General features: G+C 53.1%; 1 protein-coding gene and 1 non-coding gene across 8 annotated transcripts; both read right to left on the bottom strand.

Annotated features, from left to right (window-relative positions):
- Positions 1-2,162: 2,162 nt before the first annotated feature.
- LOC139035404 (U5 spliceosomal RNA) lies at positions 2,163-2,280 on the bottom strand. The gene has a single exon (XR_011488051.1). It is a non-coding gene; the product is annotated as a U5 spliceosomal RNA (small nuclear RNA).
- Positions 2,281-4,958: 2,678 nt separating this feature from the next.
- PTCH2 (patched 2) lies at positions 4,959-20,589 on the bottom strand. 7 transcript variants are annotated; one of them, XM_070468254.1, is made up of 22 exons: positions 20,177-20,589; positions 19,558-19,750; positions 13,255-13,444; positions 13,076-13,145; positions 12,852-12,943; positions 11,997-12,105; positions 11,192-11,313; positions 10,892-11,039; positions 10,684-10,815; positions 10,448-10,603; positions 10,272-10,364; positions 9,880-10,005; positions 9,669-9,787; positions 9,223-9,571; positions 8,818-9,130; positions 8,582-8,724; positions 8,320-8,500; positions 7,912-8,192; positions 7,686-7,823; positions 6,290-6,432; positions 6,104-6,203; positions 4,959-5,734 (listed from the first exon to the last, which is right to left on the bottom strand). In XM_070468254.1, the coding sequence occupies exons 1-22, from the start codon at positions 20,246-20,248 to the stop codon at positions 5,468-5,470; spliced, it is 3,537 nt and encodes a 1,178-aa protein (XP_070324355.1). In that variant the 5' UTR covers positions 20,249-20,589; the 3' UTR covers positions 4,959-5,467. The 7 variants fall into 7 exon arrangements, with proteins under 7 accessions (XP_070324355.1, XP_070324354.1, XP_020753097.2 ...); XM_070468253.1 differs by having other exon boundaries at positions 11,910-12,105; positions 19,558-19,699; XM_020897438.2 differs by having other exon boundaries at positions 11,910-12,105; positions 20,177-20,588.

Below are 20,589 nucleotides of genomic sequence, written 5' to 3'. Positions count from 1 at the left end.
TGGGGCCAGGAGTGGAGCCTAATTCATTTCTACTTCCCCAGTCCCTGACACATAATCAGTTCTCTGTAAATGTTCAGTGATGACTTTGCTTTCTTATTTAAATATTATTTTATTCCATTAAGATACTATCATTATGAAATTAGGGACTGACTTTATTTTGGCTGTGCCTCTGGATTTGTGGCATCTTAGTTCCCTGACCAGGGGTCTTTTAATATCTGGTGCCCCCTGCAGTGGAAATGTGGAGTCTTAACCACTGGACCCCCAGGGAAGTCCCTAGTTGACTATTTGGAAAAAAAATAAAGTTGTTCTTCTTTCTCATGGATTTTACATGTTGTACATGGGTTAAAAAGTTATTTCTTATTGTATCTCTCAAGACTGAAAATGTGGTTACCCCTTAATACCACCTGAGATAATGAAAACTGAAGAAGAAAAGCTCTATGTCCTGGAGGACTGGTTTAATTTAGAGCGCTGGTTAAATTAATTATGGTATAGTCCTACAGTGATGTTTAAAAAAACCCCATGGTCTTTGGTGAGAAAAGCACAGTGCAGACCAAGATTCCTTTTGCTGAAAGGCAAGATATTATTGGGAGGAAAAGTTTTCCTTGCTCTTAGCTTGGTAACATTTGAGGAGGTAAAAATCTGTTTGCATGAAGCACACATTTTGAATATGGAGTCAGGTAGGATCTGCTAATGGCTGTGAATCTGGAGGACACCAAGTATGAGCTGATAATCACTTAAAAGTCACTTCCCTGGTGGCTCAGATGGTAAAGAGGCTGCCTGCAATGCAGGAGACCTGGGTTCAATCTCTGGGTGGGGAAGATCCCGGGAAAAGAAAATGGCAACCCACTCCAGTATTCTTGCCTGGAGAATTCCATGGACAGAGGAGCTTGGCAGGCTACAGTCCACGGGGTCACAAAGAGTCAGGAACGACTGAGCGACTTTCACTAAAATCCACAGGCCTAGGTGATCTCCCCTAGAGGGGATGTAGATCTAGGGACAAGAGGACACATTTGGTAGCTAGCCTTGTTCTCTCATAGTGCTGTTTCTGTAGGGCACTTTTCACAGAGATTATGTATTATCTACCCTTTTTCTTTTTTTTTTAGTTCTTGGTTCCACCAAAAAATTAAGCTCCTTAACGGAAAGAACCGTGTTATCTTTAGAATGGAAAAGTGTTATTGAGTGAGTGTTGAACAGGCACAGTCTGAAGTAAGTCATACCAGCGTGCCTCAGCTAATTTTCCTCAGATAACAACCTCTGGGAAAGGAAGCAGGTAGTCTGATGGGACTTCCCTGGTGACTCAGACGGTAAAGAATCCGCCTGCAATATGGAAGGCCTGGGTTCAATCTCTGAGTGGGGAAAATCCCCTAGGAGCCCACTCCAGTATTCTTGCCTGGAGAATCCCCAGGGAGAGAGGTGCCTGGCCGGCTACTGTGCATGGGGTAGCAAAGCGTTCAACACGACTTGGCATACCCTGGGCGAGAGAGAGAGAGAAAATTACTGCGTTTACCCACTTCCTGTATGCTTGCGTGTTTAGTCGCTTCAGTCGTGTCCGGCACTATGGGCTGCTATCTGCCAGGTCCCTCTGTCTAAGGGATGCTCCACACAAGAACATTGAAGTTAGCTTGCCATTCCCTTCTCCAAGGGACCTTCCGGATCCAGGGATTGAACCTGTACCGCTTAAGTCTAGCTGTGTCTTTACCTCTAGCGCCATCTGGGAAGCTTTTGGTGCCTTATCAGATGAAAAACATCAGGTGACTTTCCGATTTTACCTGCCAGGTTCTAAATGATTTACTGCAGAGCTATGTAAGTAGAACACGCAGGAAAACCCCCACAGTTACAACACAAATAATAACCAACTGAAGTGAAATAGCTCAGTCGTGTCCGACTCTTTGCTGACCCTATAGACTGCAGCCTCCCAGACCTACTCCGTCCATGGGACTTTTAGGCAAAAGTACTGGAGTGAGTTGTCATATTTTAACCTAGAGAACCTTCTTGACTCAGAAGTTGAACGTGGATCTCTGGCATTGCTGGAACACACTTTATTTTTTAAGTTATCAAAGAAATCCTTATATATTTCAGCTTCGCGAGCTACACTAGGAAAACTAAGTTTTTCTCCATATTTACACAGCCATTAAATTCTAACTTTTAACTTTAGAAAATGTAGCCTCGTTAAAAAACGAGGCCTCAAAAAATTGGGTAAAGACTCAGAATTGTTCCTCTCCACGGAAATCTTTAGTAAAAGGCGAAAGATTTATACGATCTGAAGAGAAACCAGAGTATGTCTTCGCAGTTCCGCTTGGAACCTCCCAGAGCAAATTAACACTCTGTTCACTTATGGTTGCTCCGCTCCCGCGCGGTTTGGGCACCTTGAGTGGACTTTGCACAGACCGTAGGTTTCTAACAGGTACTGTCCCCTCCAACAGTGGACAAACCCCCGTGGGGCTGGAATTCAAGCGCGTGAAATCATCTTTTCGTGGTGCACTATGGGTATGCAAATTAAAGGCGGCTCCGCCGCTGGGAGACGACACTCACCCGCCAGGCCGGGCGGCGCTGTGGGCACCTCGGGACTGCAGCTCTCTCCTCTGCGGGTCCGCCGGGAAACCGACGCTTCCTTACCGAGGCTGAGGTTAAAGCCCTGTCATTTCATTCTCGCAGACCCCTGCCGTCACCACCCCTTTGGGAGGAAATGGCATCCAACTTACCTGGAAGGATAGTTCCAGTGAATGGGAGGTGGAAACGAGTTCTCCAGTAGCCCCTGTGAAGTCGTGGGAGGTGAACATGGAAAGTAATTCAGCCTGTCTGGAGTAGGGTGTGGTGTGTCTGAATGAGGGTGTGAATCTGGCCTTTAGCTGTCTGGAGAGAGCTGGGAAGATGGCAGAAGCTAGATCCAGTTAGGCCTGGAAAGGACTTGGCTTTGATCTTGTTATATCAACAGTGGGGAGCCATGAAATGGTGTTGAAGTCAGAGGCCTGAGTAGTATACAGTGCCACACGGGGTGGTTTGCCCTGCAAACTCTGGGACTTGTCCCCAAGAGTGGCTGTGGTCAGTGCCCTGGAACCGACTATTCCTGGGGCCGTCCAGCTCCAGTTGGCTGGAATCCTTCAGCTAATGCCATACCACAACACTGTTCAGTGTTTTAGGTTTATTCCCTAAGCATTCGATATATCACAGACTACAAAAACAGAGAGCACCCATGAAGAAGCCAGGCCATTTCTTACATGAATATTTAATTTACAATCCTAAAAGGAAAAACCAGCGGCCTACCAAATGGACTGTAATCTTCCATTTCACAGATGAAGACGCTGAAGCTCAGAGAGGATGTCTGATTTTTCTGGGGATGGGGGGTGACATCTTTTGCACTGTTCCAGCCTGGTGAGCTCTCCTGCTCTACCCCAAAGCTGCTCCGTACTGACCCAAACACCACTGGACCCAAATCCAGGGTCTATCTCTTGGGCATACCGGAGGCACTCCCTACTCTTGGTTCCAAGCCAACCACCTTCTCTTTTTTGATTCAGTGTTGATTCAGTTGCAGTAGGTGTCCCCCCTCTCCACTCCCAACGTTAGGTCAGAACATGATTTTCTGGCTTTGGCTTGGTGGGGTGGGGTGGGGTGTGAGAAGGCAGTGCTCTGGGGGAGGGACTGTTCCTGGTGTGTGGCTGGAACCCAGGCTGTGTGTGTGTCAGCTGAGACTGAGCCCTGGGATAATTGGAGGGCACTAAAAGACCTCTCCCTCCCATCCATCCACATGAGACTACACCCAGGGCTGTGGCCAGAATCGTCCAGACCTCTGTACAATGGGACTGTTCAACCTTTACAGGACAAACAGCTTAAAGATAGCGCCTCACTGGTTGCTAGTCAAAGCTATGGTTTTTCCACTAGTCATGTACAGATGTGAGAGCTGGACCATAAAGAAGGCTGAGCGCCAAAGAATTGATGCTTTTGTCTGTGGTGTTGGAGAAGGCTCTTAAGAGTCCCTTGGATTGCAAGGAGATCAAACCAATCAATCCTAAAGGAAATCAATCCTGAATATTCATTGGAAGGACTGATGTTGAAGCTGAAGTTCCAATACTCTGGCCATCTGATGTGAAGAGCCGACTCATTGGAAAAGACACTGATGCTGGGAAAGATTGAGGGCAGGAGGAGAAGTGGGTGACCCAGAATGAGATGGTTGGATGTATCACCAACTCAATGGACATGAGTTTGAGCAAACTCAGGGAGATAGTGGCTAGAGGGAAGTCTGACGTGCTGCAGGCCAGGGGGTCGCAGTCAGACATGACTGAGCAACTGAACAGCAACACTGGTTGCTAACGCAGCCTCGGTTTCTACAGTGGCCCTGCTGATCTTCTGCTGTCTGCACAGATGCCTCTGGGGCCCCACGCCGACTACTGACTTGCAGAGGCCTCTGCCTTGGAGGTTGGTCTGGGCACAAAACTCCTAAAACACCTCCCCATCTCTGTTTCATTTGGCCATTTTTTTTTTCTTTTGGTCATGTCAAGAGGCTTGTGGGATCTTAATTCCCCAACCAGGGATCAAACCCGGGCCCCTGGCAATGAGAGCACTGAGTCTTAACCACAGGACCACCAGGGAATTCCCTTGGCCACTTTCTCGATCCGCTTCCACTTCACCTCTCACCTGTTGCCTGACTGTGTCCCTCTGCCCGTCCCCGTGGGCTGCTGAAACAGGAGATGGCCAGTGAATCTGGAGAGGAACGCAAGGCTGGATTATGATGGCTCTGAAAGCCACAGAGTGGGGTTTTGACACCAAAAACATTTGTATCATTTTGTGTACTAAGCACTTCAGCCAGACTGTTACCAAGTATGTGACCAACACATTCGCTGCACATCGTCTTCACTTGCCAGGTGAATAAACACACAGAGGACTAGAGGGCTAGGACCTCAGGCCCTGACACTTCTATGTGCAAACTCACAACTATCCAAACACAAAGCACCAACGTCAACTTAGATGAGTTCACATAGAATATATTTCACTCTTTTAAAAATAAAACTTTCAGCATAGCTAACATCCAAACTACAAAAATAAACATCTCCATATAAATAATTTATGTGGTGAGAGATGGGCAGGGATACAGAGTGCCTCCTCAGGAGTCACCAAGCAGTGGGGACCAGGCCCAGCAAAGGGTGCTAACAGGATCCCTCAGGCTTGGTCTGCTGGGGGCAGCAGTGTGGGGTGGGAGGGGGGTCTGGGCTGCACTGCAGCCTGAAGTGCTGGCTTTTACCCCACCCAGACACAGGCCCAGGCCCAGAGGAGCCGGGCATGCAAGGCTGCTCACAGCCTAGACAGCAGTGGCTTTGTGTGGATTTCAGGGAGGTCTCCGATGGCCCAGTCGGGAGAGGATGAGGTGGCAGCAGCAGGGCTCCCCAGGAGTGCGCCGTCTTCAGCAATGCCCCCACTGCTTCCCAGTGATTCCGTGCGGCCTGAATGGGGTCTCCATGCTTCGGCTGCTCTTTCACCCGCTGGCTGGACACAGTCCCCTAGAGCCGAGGTTGCTGGGGCCACTGGCAGCTGGTGTGGCAGCAGGCGACCAAGCAGGCTCCTCGGAGGCTGGGTGGATGTAGGCACCAGGCAGTGGGGGCGGGTGGAGGGCCACAGTCATGGAGGTAGTCACTCTGGCAAAGCTCTGGGGCAGGGTGGAGGATACCCCCCACCTGAGCCCTCCTCCCTGTGGAGCTGGGGGGCTCAGGACCTCTGCGCTCTCCTTGTACATCTGTACCACCTGGGGGGAAACAGCAGCCCCAGTGAGCCTGGGGGCTACTAGGGACTCAGCCCTCTTCAGCTTCCTGGTTGGGAAGCTGAGGTCTTTGGTGGCTTCCAGCAGGCGACAAGCGCTAACAAGGGACAGGATGTTGAGACCAGGGGCCAATCCTGCACCTAAAGGCTAAGGTGGGTCCCAGGAAGAAGTCAGGAGGGCTGAAGGGGAGGGACATGATGTCTGGGCAAAAGGGGAGGCTGCTAACTTCAGCTGGTGGTACTTCATGGGGAGGGGGCCTTGTGAGTTGAGCCCTGTCTGTTGGCCACTGAGGGTGTTTTGTCTTGGTTCTGTCCCACCCCGCCCCCTGGGCTGGGAGCAGGATGGTGTGGTCACCTCTGGTGGGGGGCCCAGGATGGACAGCAGTACCGGCAGCAGCACGAGCCCATGAAGGAGGCCCAGGAGTGTAAGTATTGTCAGCACCACGAAGAAGTACCTGGGGGTGTTAAGAGGGGTCAGCCCGGTCAGGTCCTGTATCCAGTGCAGGCCAGCCCTGCCTCCTTGCCCTGAGCCTTCCCCTACCTTACGATGAAGTCAAAGTTGGAGCCAGCAAGCATGAGCAGTCCTAGCAACGTGGAGATGGCCCCATCGGTCACTGGGGCGAACGTGCGCTCCAGGGCCTGGGCAGCCCGCAGGTTCCGGCTACCCTGCGCAGTCAGGAAGCCCTGGGGGAGCAAAGTGGTCCTGGAGCTGCTCCTCGACCAACCACGGCCGGCTCATCTATGTCCCCAAGGCTCACCCATGCCTGGCCCATAGAAGGCCAGGTGAACCGAGTTCCTGGGAACTGGGCAGGACCCAAGCACAAGTCCATGTGGGTAACCCTGTATAGATGATGAGACATGTGCTGTGTGTGCTCAGCCACTCAGTGTGTCTGACTCTTCGGGACCCCATGGACTGTAGTCTGCCAGGCTCCTCTGTACATGGGGATTCTCCAGGCAAGAATATTGGAGTGGGTTGCCATGCCCTCCTCCAGGGGATCTTCCCAGCCCAGGGATCGAACCCAGGCCTCCCACATTGCAGGTGAATTCTTTACCAGCTGAGCCACCAGGGAAGCCCATTAATACTGGAGTGGGTAGCCTATCCCTTCTTCAGGGCAACTTCCCAACCCAGGAATCGAACTGTGTCTCCTGCATTGCAGGAGGATTCTTTACCAACTGAGCTAGATGAATGAGACAGAGATGTCTAGAATAGGTTGGGCTTCCCTGGCTGCTATCTGTGGCTGCTTTTGTGCTACACTGGTAGAAAGACCACATGGCCTGATAAGCCTAAAATATTACTATCTGATTCTTTTCAGAAAAATTTTGCTAATGCCTGGTTTAGAAGGATGGATACTTCTCAGGGTAGCATTTCAGAGGCTTTCTGATTCCTTCTTGGTATTTTTCTGCATGCTGACTTTTTTGTCCCCCAAGGAGTCTATATTGTTCTTATAGTCAGAAAAATAAGGATTTTATGGGGGAAGAAAGAAAGAAAGAAGCTGTTTGTGGGGTCTGGCCAGGTTTGTGTTGAAGCTCCCAACCGGTCCACTGCCCCCACCCCACACCCACCCCTCCTCTGCCGGACAACATGAAGCTGTGGGAGAGGCCAGCCCACTTCTGTTCTGCATCTCTGTCCTGGAAGGATCTTGCCTTTATGCTGTCATCGAGCTACCACCCCATCGCTCTGATCCATAGTAAATCCATCCAAAACAACCATCAGTTCCCATTTTCTCACCTTCCATTCTGTTCTCATCCCATTCTGGTTAGGCCTTTGTCTCTCCTCTCTACTGAAATGGATGCTTACTTGTTTATTTACTTGTTTATCTCAACATTCTTGAAGATAAAGTGTGTCTGTATTGCTCTCATCTCCCCAGTCCTGAGCACACAGTATTTGTTGAAAACTGAATCAGCTGGCCCACCCCTCTCCTAGTGCCTGTGCTCACCAGAGCCACGTGGACGGTGAACTCGACACCAATGCCTACGGAGGCCACAAGAATCACCACCGGGATGGCACTCAGCTTGATGCCCAGGAAACCCATGATGCCAAAGAGCTCCACAGTCATCATCGCCAGGACCAGTACCTGGGGAGGGCAGGGCTTACACAGGGTTCCTGGCCAGGGCAGGTGGGGGAGCTATGGGTCCCTCTAGCCCCACTCCTGCAAGACTCACTATGAGCGCAGCTGTCCAGGGGTTGAGCAGCAGCAGGGCACAGACGAGGAAAGTACACAGCAGCAGGATGCAGACTGCCAGCAGGAAGCAGCGCCGCAGGCCCAGGTACTGCTCCCAGAAGAGGAAGGGGGAGCCGCTGGGGTAGGCACGCACCCCGGCCCGGCCGGCCTCGGCACATGCTGCCCGGGCCCCCTCGATGGCCTCCACGAAGTCTGCAGTCTTCTGGAGGCCGTGCAAGAGGAAGGGGAACTGGGCAAACTCCAAGGGCTGGGCCGCCGGGACTGTGGAGGGAGGGGGTGGAGGGAGAGGGAGGGGCAGCCGGTGAGCACCGGGCAGCCGTGGGCAGGGCTTCAGGGGAGGGCCTGTGTGGGCCCAGGCCCAGGCAGTTCGGGCTCCCCCGGGACTCACTGCGAAGGTTCTCCCCCGTGGTGTCGTACTTGTCATGCAGCCACTCGGGGGGTGGGGGATAGAAGTTGGCCTGCGAGGCTGCCAGACCCAGGGGGTCACTGCTCACCCACACGGTCAGCCCCATGTAGAAGAGCTCGGGTGGGATCAGCCCTTCCTTGTCCACCAGCTTCCTGGTGGTCAGCTGCAGAGGCAGAGAGGGTTAAGGCTGGGCCCATGGGGCCTGGAGCCCCTCTGTGCTCCCCAGCCCTGGTCCTCTTCCAACCTGGCTGAAATCCAGAGGCTCCTGGGCATCCCCGGTCTGGACGAGCAGCTTGTATGCCAGAGCCCCATCCTCAGAGCCATTGCGGTATGAGTGGCGGGTGATGCGCCCAGAAGCCCAGTCCTGGTCAAACGCAGCCTGGATTCCTGGGAGAGGATGGGGTAGGAGTCCAGTTGTCCTGTGGGCTTTGGGGGCTCCTGCCGGCTGCAGTCCTCCCGGCCTGTCTCCTCGCCTCTTACCCTGTAGCCAGTTGCGATAGTAGTGGAGCCAGGTGCGGGGTGCCTGGGTGGCCGGTGGGGGCAGCACGGCCTTGAGGGAACTGAAGCGCTGGTGCAGATCAAAGAGGGCGCGTTGGGAGTGGGCGTAGTCAAAGCCACCCTGTGTCACCAGAGCCACCTCGTACAGAGAGAAGTACCTGAGCTGGGCGCTCAGGAAGGCATGCTCCTTGGTGCCGCGCGGCACCACATCAGTCAGGGCCAGACCATCCTGCACCAAGGTTGCTCCATAGAGGCTCAGGCCCAGGAGAGCCCCAGAAAGTATCAGTACTACAGCCTGTGGGAAGAGGCGACTAAGCTGGAGGCCCAGAGACATCTAAGAAGTCTGTGCCAAGTCCCACCTTGACCTGCCCGGGCCTGGAGGCTTACCTTGGTGTGGAACTGGAGCAACAAGGGTGCAAACTGAGAGCGGGCAAAATGGGCAAGATTCCAGCGGGCACAGGGCAGGGACTTGCAGGCTGCCTTCTGCCCTGTCCCCTCCTCCTGTCCTAGAAGGTCCCGTGTGGACCCTCCTGGGCTGAAGAGCTCAGAGCCCAAAGCGTCAGAAGGTGGTGGCACCAGGTGGGCTTGGGGAGGCAAGATGGTGACCACATGTTGGCTGCTGGCTTCACAGTGGGCAAAGGCTTGAACCGTGGCAGTCAGGTGGGCAATGCCCACTGGTACCGTCCCGTTCCCCAGCTCCTGGGGCAGAATCTGAATCACCCGAGCAGAGCAGGGGCTGGAAGAGGCAGAGAGGGGGCGAGGGTCTGGAAATGGTGCCAAGGGGACAGGACGGGATGGGGCTCAGGAGGGATGGCCTGGTGGGACAGGGGTACCTAGAGAAGCAGCAGAGCACATCCAGGCGCTGGCAGTGGCGCCGGTGCAGGTCCAGGCTGAGGACCGCGGGGAAGACAAGCATCACGGCTGCGAAGTTGCAGCCCACCACTATGGCTGCCTGCGGGGTGGGCAGGAGGGGCACAAAACCTGGATGAAGCCTGCTGGGCTCCATGCTCACCCCGAGCCCGGGCCCCATGGGTGAGGCCTCACCTGCAAGGAGAAGGCCCGCAGTGCAGGGATGGGAACCAGGGCGGCCATGAAGAAGGCAACCATGTTGTTGATGGACGTGAGTGTGACGCTGGTGCCCGTGCGCTGCAGACACTCCCCTGTGCGCTCCTGCCAGGACAAGGCCGAGTGAAGGACGGCAGGGGAGGGACAGGAGCCACACAGCAGCTAACGTTTATTGCCCTGTTCTAAGCACTCGAATTACCGATCCTCACCACACCCCTTACCACACAAACACTATGATTACCCTTGTTTACAGATGAGGAAGCGAAGCACAGAGAGGCTTATTACCAGCCCAAAGTCACTCAAACCAAGCGGCTCTGGGACCCTCAGCAGCATGGCCTGGGATGAACCCAGGCAGGACAACGATGCCTCACCTGGAGAGGGGTGCCAGGTGGAGCCTCTGTGAAGGCGTGTGCCAGCAGGAATATGTCGTCCACGCCGATGCCCAGCGCCAAGAAAGGCAGCACCTGGAGGGGCATGGGGGCAGGCAGTTGGAGGATCTGAGCAGCCTGGGCTGTGGGCCCCAAGTCTGCCCGCAGACCTGGCCTACCTGGGTGGTGGCAGCGTTGAAGGCGATGCCCAAGAGGGCACAGAGCCCCAGGCCCGAGGCCACCGCCATGGCCACCAGCAGCACCCCAGCGAGGCCCACTGCACCCTGGGACTGGGCACAGTCCCACCGCAGCATTGTCACGCAGGCATAGGCTAGCTGTGGGGAGAGAGCGCAGTCTGGGATGGGGGCTCCCAGGTGGGGCTGGTGGTGCGGGGCAAGGCGCCAAGAGGACCCACCATGAGCAGATAGCCCCCCACCACACGGGCAGCGCTGACTTCAGAGAAGGCGTGCAGGATGTCATCCAGGGTGGTGGAGGAGAAGGCGTGGATCTGCTGGGATGCGTTCTCAGGCAGGGACTCCTGGGCCAGCTGGAGAGACAGGGTGGTGTGAGGCGCAGCAGGAGGCAGTGGCCTTGGGCACTACGCCCGCCGGCTCCATGCTGACCTGCACAAACCGCCGCTGCCAGGCCTGCAGGACCGTGCCCGCCTGCTCCTCGCTCCAGCCAATGTCGTGGGTCTGGTAGTCACCCCGGAAGTGTTCGTAGAGCTGGCGGGGGCTCATCAGCAGGAACGTGCTCTGCAGGGCCTCTGCCCTGGTGGTGGCGTAGGAGAAGCAGGAGTCAGGGCTGGTCTGAACGACTAGGAGGGCATGTGCAAGGGGCATTTGCCAGAGCTGCCTGGCATCAGGGTGTGGCTCCCCATGCCTGGGGCATCCCCTTGGCAGCTCCTGGGGGGATGGTCCTACCTCAGCAGCTGTCCTTGGGGGTCTCTGGCCATGCCTCCCAACAGCAGCTCCTCCTGCCAGTGCATAAACTTGTGGGAGAAGCCGTGGCAGCCCCCACTCAACTCCTGAGCCACGTTGGGAGCCTGGAGCGGGTGGAGAGAAGCTCGTTACTCCAGGCCCTACTACTTGTGGGTAACTAGGTGTCTCTGGCGGGCACCTCCAGGAACCATGCTTGCCACAGAGTTCCGTGGGCCTGGGGTGTAGATACTGTTGTGCTGAGCCTCCTGCCTGCTCTGTAAGCGAACAGCTACAGGCTGGCAGGGAGGAGACCACAAGAGGGAGCAGAGACCTAGAAACAGGCTGCGGGGAGGAGCTGGCTGAACTTTGGTGGTTTTGGGAAAAGGTCCACATTCACAGGGCCACACAGACACTCAGGAAACCAGGTATGACACCCATGCTTATCTACTTTGTCTTGTCTCTCTGTATACCTGTGTTTTGATCAAGTCCAGCCTTTCTGGGCTTAGAAAAAGCCAAAGGGATTCATATGCTATTTGAGGAGTCCTTAGGAGAGCTGAATGGGAATGGAAAACTCTAGGTGTTGAGTGCAGTGTGGACAGGGTGACAGTGTCCAGGAAGTAGGGGGCAGAGCATAGAGCAGTCTGCTATCTCCAGGAACAGGGGAACATGAGGGGAAAGGAAAGGAAATGACCTTTCCCCGGCAGACCTGGCTGGAACCCACCTGCCTGCTGTGATGGTTAGGGGCACTAGGTGGGCAGTGGAGGTCGTCAGGGTGCAGACAGGGCCGCCCCACGTAGGCCTGGCCCACCTGTGCCTTGTCTAGCAGCTCCCGGAAGCCCTCAAGGGAGGCAAAGGGGCCCAGCTCCTCCAGCAGCTGCTCTGGGTCCAGGTTGGTCCACTGGATGTCAGGGCGACCCCTGTGGGGAGAGTCTGTGGTTGGTGAGGATCAGGATTGATGCCCATCCTCCAGGCTGCTGCCATGGGGCCCATGGGGTAGCCCACCCCACCCCACGTGCAGGCTCAGTCCAGCAGGTTGCTGCAGTGAACTCTGAATGATACAGGAGCTGAGACAGAACTCAAGACAGACGGTACTCAACACAAGGAAGAGACCCACAAAAGCCCCATTTCATTCCTTTCCAAACCGTCTACCCTTGGCTCTCATACATAACCATACAGGCGCCTGCCTGTAACAGGTTTTCTTTACGGCCTGGGCAGCAGCTGAGTTGACACCTAGCTAACTCTCCCTGGCAAAGTCTCTTTCTGGGGGTCTTTTCTTTAAAAAAAAAAAAAAAAAGAAAAACAACTTTTGATTTTATATCAGGATACAGCCAGTAACAATGTTGTGATAGTTTCAGGTGGACAGCAAAGGGACTCAGTCATACATATATATGTATCCATTCTCCTGGGGATCTTTCTTCTCCTTTGTTCAGATCTTACAGATCTTCACGTCTTATCTAAATAAGACAGGTCTGCCTTTCCTTCGGAAAAGGAGGAGGTGAGGAGAAGGGGGATGAGGAGAGAGCTCTGAGGCTGCTTGTGCCCTGACCCTGGCCTGGGTGGTAATCAGGCCCTGGTGAGCTTTTGCTCACTGTCCCTCCTCTCTGCTGGGGAAGTCCTGGCAGGGGATGAAGCAGGGCCCCGGAGCGGCAGCAGCAGCACTCACGGCAAGTAGGCAGAGCCCCCTTGGAGTTTGGCTCCCTCCCAGAAGCAGTCGAGGGGGGTGAGGATCACGCATGGAAACAGCTTCTCAATCATCTGCCAGGGACATCCCAGGCCAAGCATCAGTCCGGCCCCCGCAATGCCCCTACACTCCCCCTTCCCCACCTCCCCTGCTGCAGAGAAGGCTCCACCTCTACCCTGTCTCAGAGAACAGTGCAGGAGACTCACCCGCTCAATCATTCCATTTTCAATTAGGGGAACTCCTGACTTGTAGCAGATTTTGTTCAGATCCCAGGACCTACAATAGCCAGGGGCATGGGACATCAGTTAGAAGAGGGCAACTCCAGCTCCAGCCCTGCCGTGGCACCTCTCGCTCCCAAGCTGCTCGGGGGCTCAGCCAGACTCACTTTCCATAGAGTGATACTTGCACTTTACTGGCGGTGAGGGCTGCCTGGAGGTGGAGGCCAAGGGCCTCAGGCGTGAGGATGTTCTCTCCCTCCCGGCGCGGGGTCTGTATCAACACCTGGGAGGTATACGCGGCCTCCTCCCCCAGCTTCTCCTTGGTGTATTCCAGTTCCTGGCTCACCCGGCTGCCCGCTGCCAGACAGGGAGAGAGAGCTGGGGGGCAAGAGCCTCAGTGGGTCCAAGCTCCAGGGAGTGTGGGACCCCAACCCCAGAGGCCTCCCAGGACAAGTGGGGAAAACTTCTCCCTGATGGCCATGCTGGGGCCCCAGGCTCCTGGCTCTCGTTTCAGAATCTGGAGTGGAGAGGGCCAGCTGTGCGGCTCTTTGGAACTCTTGTGAGACCTAAGGTTTCAGCATGAACCCGGCTGGCTGTGTTTGCAGCAAATAACTTAAAAATGAGTGATCAACAGGAGTGGGGCCAGGGTGGGGTTTTGGGGGTGTCCTGGTAAGGGAGCCCCTCACTCAGTCTCTCTCTGTTCTGGCAGGGAGGACGAGAGACAGAGGGGCCAACAAGGAGGCTGCTGTTGGAAGGTCTCCTAAAGGAACAGGTCTAGTGCTGGGGCTGGTTCCTAGCTCAGGTTGTCCCAGACAGTGGTTCATATCCACACACCTTTCTGCAAACTGCTCTGTAAAGAGGGTGGGTGGCTGGGTAAATGTCTGGCAATAATGATTCTGTAGTGGCACAAGTGAGGGGGAGGATCAAACGACCTTTCAGTGTGATGCTGCCAGCATACTGCCTCCTCTCAGGAAATAGCTCATGGACCCTGGCAGAGGTGACATCAAAGTGGGCTGGCAGAAGAAGATCCCATTCACCAGTTTCTCAGTCCAGACATTTAGGAATCCCAGCACCAGGCCTGCCTTCATCTTCTTGATCAAGTTCTGCATTACCCTGGCTATGGAGGCTATCTGTGTACCAGAGGCCTGGGGAGGCAGGGAGGTTTGAGGGATGCTATGACCTGACTATGGTTTGGGGGAGACGAGGGCTAAGGCCAAACCACCCCGGAGGCTTTGTGGACGTGGCCAGGTCTTTAGCCCAGTCCTGCTTTCCCCCATCTGGGGCCTCTTCCTGTAGGTCACTGACACCCCTGGGCCCACTGGACTGCTTCTCCAAGGCTCCAGTCCTACTTGGGATCATCATACTCCCCCATCTCTTTCAAACCCACATAATCCCCTCACTCATGAGAGCCCCAAACCCCTGGTCACGCTCATCACAGATTCACCCCTATGCTCATCCCCCCTCCCAGTCACATTCCTAACCCCCCCCATGAACAGTCTCACACAGCCATCCCGCCTTCTCTGCTGTCAATTCCACATTCTTTTCTTCCTTTCCTGACTCCCCGCTCCTGCAGACCTGTACCGCAGTGTTTATTTCATCAGGCTTAGGCCAGAGCTGCCACAAGGAGGGACAGGAGCAGAGGGCAGAGATAAGCTCCCCATAGTAATGGAATTTGCTGAGGGGACCGAGGTATGGAAGAAAGCAGCAACCCAGAGCTAATGAGAAAGCAAGAGAAAGGGACAGGCACTATTTAAAACACAGTATCAAAGGACTTCCCTGGTGGTCCAGTGGTTAAGAATCTACCTTCCCATGCAAGGGGCATGAGTTCAGTCCCTGACTGGGGAATTAATAAAACCCCACACGCCTTGGGGCAACTAAGCAAGCCCACTCGCCACAATGGAAGATCCTATATACTACAGTGAAGATTCTGAGTCCTGCAACTAAGACCCGACACAGCCAAATAAATAAATAAATGTTAGAAATAATAAAATACAGCATCAAAGAGAATAAGGAGTCCTCAGAGAAAATGAGGAAGAGAAAGTTATGTTTTGGCTGACAGTAATGGTAAGTTATGAGGACAGATGAACGGGGTGTACTGTGCAGGCAAGAAGAGACAGCAGGTGTCTGGGGGAGCACAAAGGCTTCCAAACAGACCTGGCTTTGGGTCTTGGCTCTGATGCTTGGGGTAAATTATTTAGTCTCTCTGACCTGCAATTTCCTCATCTGAGAAATGGGGACAATGCCCACCTTGGTGGCTTGAGAACCAATGTGATAGGATTTCCCTGGTGGTCCGGTGGTTAAGAATCTGCCGCCAATGCAGGGCACATCGGTTTGATCCCTGGTCAGGGAAAATTCCACATGCCTCGGAGCGACTAAGCCCTTGTGTCACAACTACTGAGCCCACACCCTAGAGCCCATGCTCTGCACATGAGAAGCCTGCACACCGAAACTAGAGAGTAGCCCTTGCTCTCTGCAACTACAGAAAGCCTATGTGCAGCAACAAAGACAGAGCGCAGCCAAAAATAAAAAAATACACAGAATCAATATGAGCGAAGTACTTAGGAAGTTGTTCAGTACCCAAGAAGTACAGATATGGAATTATTATTCAATAGTTGCTGGGAGAGAAATGATATGACAGAAACGTGAGAAAGAACTGAAGAAAACATGAGACTGTAAGTAAGTGGGGAGAAAGTAGGCAGAACAGGGGAAGGAGACTCAAAATCATCCCATCTGTTAAAAACTTTACAAAAGGGATAATATAACTGATTAGAGCATGCTTAGAGTCCACTTTATAGGTAATCCAATGAATGCAACTTACCGTCTTTCAACCGTCTTGAGATAGCATCACTGACTCAGTGGACATTAGTTGAGCAAACTTCAGGAAATAGTAAAGGAACTTCAGGAGATGCTGCAGTCCACAGGGGTCACAAAGAGTCAGATATGACTGAGCACACATGATATTGCAATATATTTTAGGACCCACAGAAATGTTCACAATCTTTGGTCTAGAAATTTCACAAGTAAGGACCTGTAAGCTTTTGTAGGGACTGAAGCTGTCTCTGTATGAAATGGAAGCCATGGGAGGTTTTGAGCAGAGAAGTTGAGATGACCTGGCTTTTTCATCACCTTAAATATTCTGGAGCTGAGATGTGAATGATGAACAGGAGTTGGACAGGGTAAGAAGCCAGGGAAAGGGGTTCTGGACCAAGTGTGTGCAGGTAACTGTCAGGGGCTCAGCACTACTGGGCTGCTAAGAGTGAGGGAGAGACAAAGCTGGGGAAGCAACCTAGAGTGTGCTGGGGAGCTTGAACTTGATTCTGGAGACTACCTGGAAGCCAGTAGAGTGGTGGAAGGGCTCTGTGTGCATGTGGGTGCTAAGCCGCTTCAGTTGTGTCTGACTCTTTGTGACCCCATGAACTGTAGCCCACTAGACTACTTTGTCCATGGGATTCTCCAGGCAAGATATTGGAGTGGGTTGCCATTCTCTCCTCGAGGGGATCTTTCCGACCCAGGGACTGAATCCGGTTTCCAGCATTGCGGGCAGATTTTATAAGGGGTCCTAGTCACCAGAGCACTAAGCTCTAAGCGCTAAGGGAAGCAGTAAGAGACCGACTTGGTCAGATTTAGATGCACCACAGGAGGGCGCCGTGGAGGCAGATTTAAAAGTGAGGGGGAAGGGCAATCCCTTTACAGACCTAGATTTCCTGGGCCATCCTCAGAAAGGCCTAGTGATTCAGGGCAGTTGGGCCCCTCCCTGGCCTTAGAAGCTGAAATTTGATGAGTCTAAGAAGTCACTTATAATTCCACTGTCTTTGCCAAGTGAAGGATTTAGACATAGGATGCTACACAGTTCTTGCCAAAATAACCAAATGGGAAGTCCGTGGGGGTGGGTGGTGGGAAGGGGTGGGTAGTAAAATTTTCCTCACTTTCAAAAAAGGTGTGCAAGACAGGCATGACTTCCCTTTTCTACCATGGCAGCAGCCACCTTGGAAGAAAGCGTGATAAACCTGAGGGCAAAAGCCCAACATATAAAAGAAGGCAGAGGAGAAAGATAGAAAGAACCTTTTGCTGATGTCCTTAGGTTGCTGAATTATCTATTGTGGAACTTCTCTACTCTGTACTGCTAGACTTCTTGTTGGCGGGGGAGGAGGGAAATAATAAATCAATCCTCTTCCTTTCTCCCTCTTTCCCTTACTCTCTTCTTAATGTGGCTAAACGCATTCTAAATGATACAGTAAGGAGTGTACTGCCAGGTCTTAGCTAGAGCAACTGCCACAAGGGTGGGAAGAAGGGATCCCTCATGAGAGAGGCTGAGAAGGAAGAATTTTAGTTGTTTAGTAACCAATTAACTGAGCAAGAAGAACTGAGACTGGCTCTCAAGGTTTCAGCCTTGGGAATCTGAGTGAATAGTGGTTCCACCAATTGATATCTGGCTGTCACCTGCCTTCTAGACAGAAGGGCTGTATGTTCCTTATCTTCAGGGACAGCTCCAATTTCAAACCATTTCTATCACTGTTCCTGAAAGTACTAGTTGGACTCTACATTGTGATTTTTCTTTGCTTTCTTTCTTGTTATTATTTTTTTGGCTACACCACCTGGTTTGCAAGATATTAGTTCCCTGACCAAGGACTGAACAGGGCCCTCGGCAGTGAAAGCACAGAGTCCTAACCACTGGACCACCAAGGAATTTCCTGGGATTTTTATTTTAGAGAATTTATCTCTGAGTCCTTCACCTTTAACACTGACCAGGAAGGAGAAGTCACATTCCAAATCTCACCATGGCGAAGCTGGTGAGTCCAGAACTCTCAGAGCTAACGCCATGCTTCTCTCTTTGCTCTCCGTATTAGCGAAACAGGAAAGGAATGGAGAATACCCTTCAGTCCTCATTGCCGAGGGTATTGCTGGAAGAAGCCTCAGAGAAAAGTTCAGGTCAGGATCACTGCTTTCAACTCACCTCCAGCCCCATTAGAGAGCAGAGTGATATTCCAAAACAAAGGAAAAAGACCTAGGAATTGATTCCTGCCCTCTTATATGACCCTCCCACAAAGAACACCAAAACTCCAGTGAGGTCAAGCCTGGTCTGTGCTGGAATACAGGAGAGAGGATGAGGAAACACGGAGGTTCAAGCAGTGTTTAGACTGGGAAGATCTGGGGAATGGAGAAGGAAGAAGGGGTGGGAGACAGCCTCTATTGTGGCAGGAAATCCTAGAGTCATTTGGGACCACCCAGGCAGCAGTGGTGTGGGTGGGGGTAAGTGTCTGTTCGTGTTTGCACATGTTTGTCCTGGGGCTGTGAGCGGGCAGGCAGGCAGGCACAGAGAAACATCTGCTCTGGACCCCAGGGCTGGCCTGGAGTGTGTATATATGTGAGAGTCTGCAGAGGGTGGGGGGTAGGGTAGGATGAGGTGTGGGATCCTAACAGGCAGGCAGGCTCCAAGAAACATCTGCTCTGGATCCTCAGGCGTGCCAGCATTTAAAGTAACTTAGGGGTGTGAGAGTCTAACCTGGCCCTGCCTTTGGGTGTGGGCCAGGGCTGGGGGAGATCTGGGGGAGCCCACAAATGCAAACTTCCCATGAAAGAACAGAGAGGAGTTTGACTCTGTTAAAGGGTTGTCATATCAGGCCCCAGGAAAGGGGAGTTATGTCAAAACCATTAATAATAAATCATTTTAATCTAATGCTTCCCTTAGGAAGTGAAGATCTGGTTCCATTTGACTCTGCTGTTGCCTCAAAGTGCAGATTCTGTGACACTTTTCCACTAAACGCTTGCAAGGGGCCTCGATGTATGGGACCTCTCCCTGGAGGCCTGCCAGATGATTTATCAGTTCCCCCAGCCTTCTAGTTCTAACACTTCTATTTCTCCTACTCAGATGTGATCTCTTCCTGCCTTCTCTCTCTCTTTTTTTTTTCACCTAGCAAAAACATTTTATCGCACACCACAATCCTTCGTATCATCAAAAACACAAAATGAAGTTGCTCAGTCGTGTCCAACTCTTTGCGACCCCACGGACTGTACCCTACCAGGCTCCTCCATCCATGGGATTTTCCAGGCAAGAATACTGGAGTGGGTTGCCATTTCCTTCTCCACCTGCCTTCTCTTATATGACACAATTGTTTTCTGCTTTGTATTATATTGTACATTACATCACAGCATGTATTTTACTTTCCTTGCTACTGAAAGATGGGTTTTGTTTTAGTTGCCTTACAAACACTGCAGTGCAGTCAAATACATAAAAGATTGCCAATAAATGCTAAATAAACACACATACACTCACAGGCTCCAAATGCCTGTTCACCAGGCTCCACCATCTGCAGATGTCCCTTTATGGGTGTGGGAGGAGCAGTGCTCCCAGATACCCAGGCTCTGGCAGGCAGGTGCCCCCTCCACCCAGAGAAAAGCCCACTAGAACTCAACAGCCCCGTCTTGGGCTTACTATATCCAAGCAACTACAGCCAGTGCCCACAACTCACCTTCCACCCAGAGCTGTTCTAGGTCTGTCTCAATGATGGCCACGCGGAGACCCAGTGCTAGGGCCCCAAAGGCCAACAGTCCCAGGAAGAGCACTTTGCCACAGTGTCTCTGGATCCCGCAGCCCAAAGAGAAGAGCAGGCCCTGGAAGTAAGCACGGAGCCAGAGTGGAGCCTTCAGGCTCCCAGCTAGGATCTGGGATAGAAAGAGAAGGGTCAGCCAGGCATTACTGCAACCACCCATGAAACCTTTCCCTTTTCTCCTTATACCACCCTATGCCAAGCTCTAGCTTCTTGGTTTCTGGATGCAAAACAGGGAGGACCTACACAGACATGGGCCCAAACTTGGAAAAAATTTAACTCCATTCCCTGCCTCCCACCCAATACACACTTGAAGAAGGCATAGATTCGTTTTCTGAGATAGGATACACACACACACACACACACACACACACACACACACACACACACACACACGGGTTCTCGGGTGGACAGAGGTCGACATAGACACCCTCTCTCTCACCAGGCAGATGCTGAGGACACACACACAGAGTTTTCCCAGGGTTTAGAGACATTACACTTTGTAGACCCGGTTCCTTCTTCCGCCTTCCCCTCCACTCACCTGGGGTGTTGCAGGTCGAGCTGGGGATGTGTAGCCCGGGGGTAGCTCCCCGAGAGGTGGCGGCCGAGCCATGCTGGTGGGTATGGGGGGGCATGGGCGCCCCCAACCTGCGTTATCTGGGAGCCCCCATAGACTGGCCTGGTCCGGTGTACCGCTGAGCTACGCGTCGGAATTCAGCGGGGCCGCTAAGACGCGGGTAAGGGTGTGCAGTGATGTCCGCGAGCGTGAGGAGTGGGGCAGTGCGGCTCGGGGAGCAGAGCCGGAGCCAGAGTGGGTCCCGCGTGCAAGAACTGGACCGGCGCGGTTGGATTTGGCGACCGCAGTGCCGAGGAGGCTTCTGCAGTCCCAGAAAAAGGGAGCGGGCTGGGGCTACGCCCTCCCATTGGCTGAGTCTCCCGCAAATTACCCGGAGC

Source organism: Odocoileus virginianus, chromosome 5, assembly GCF_023699985.2.
Source record: "Odocoileus virginianus isolate 20LAN1187 ecotype Illinois chromosome 5, Ovbor_1.2, whole genome shotgun sequence".
Lineage (NCBI taxonomy): Eukaryota > Metazoa > Chordata > Mammalia > Artiodactyla > Cervidae > Odocoileus > Odocoileus virginianus.
This window is presented reverse-complemented; position numbering and strand designations above follow the sequence as displayed.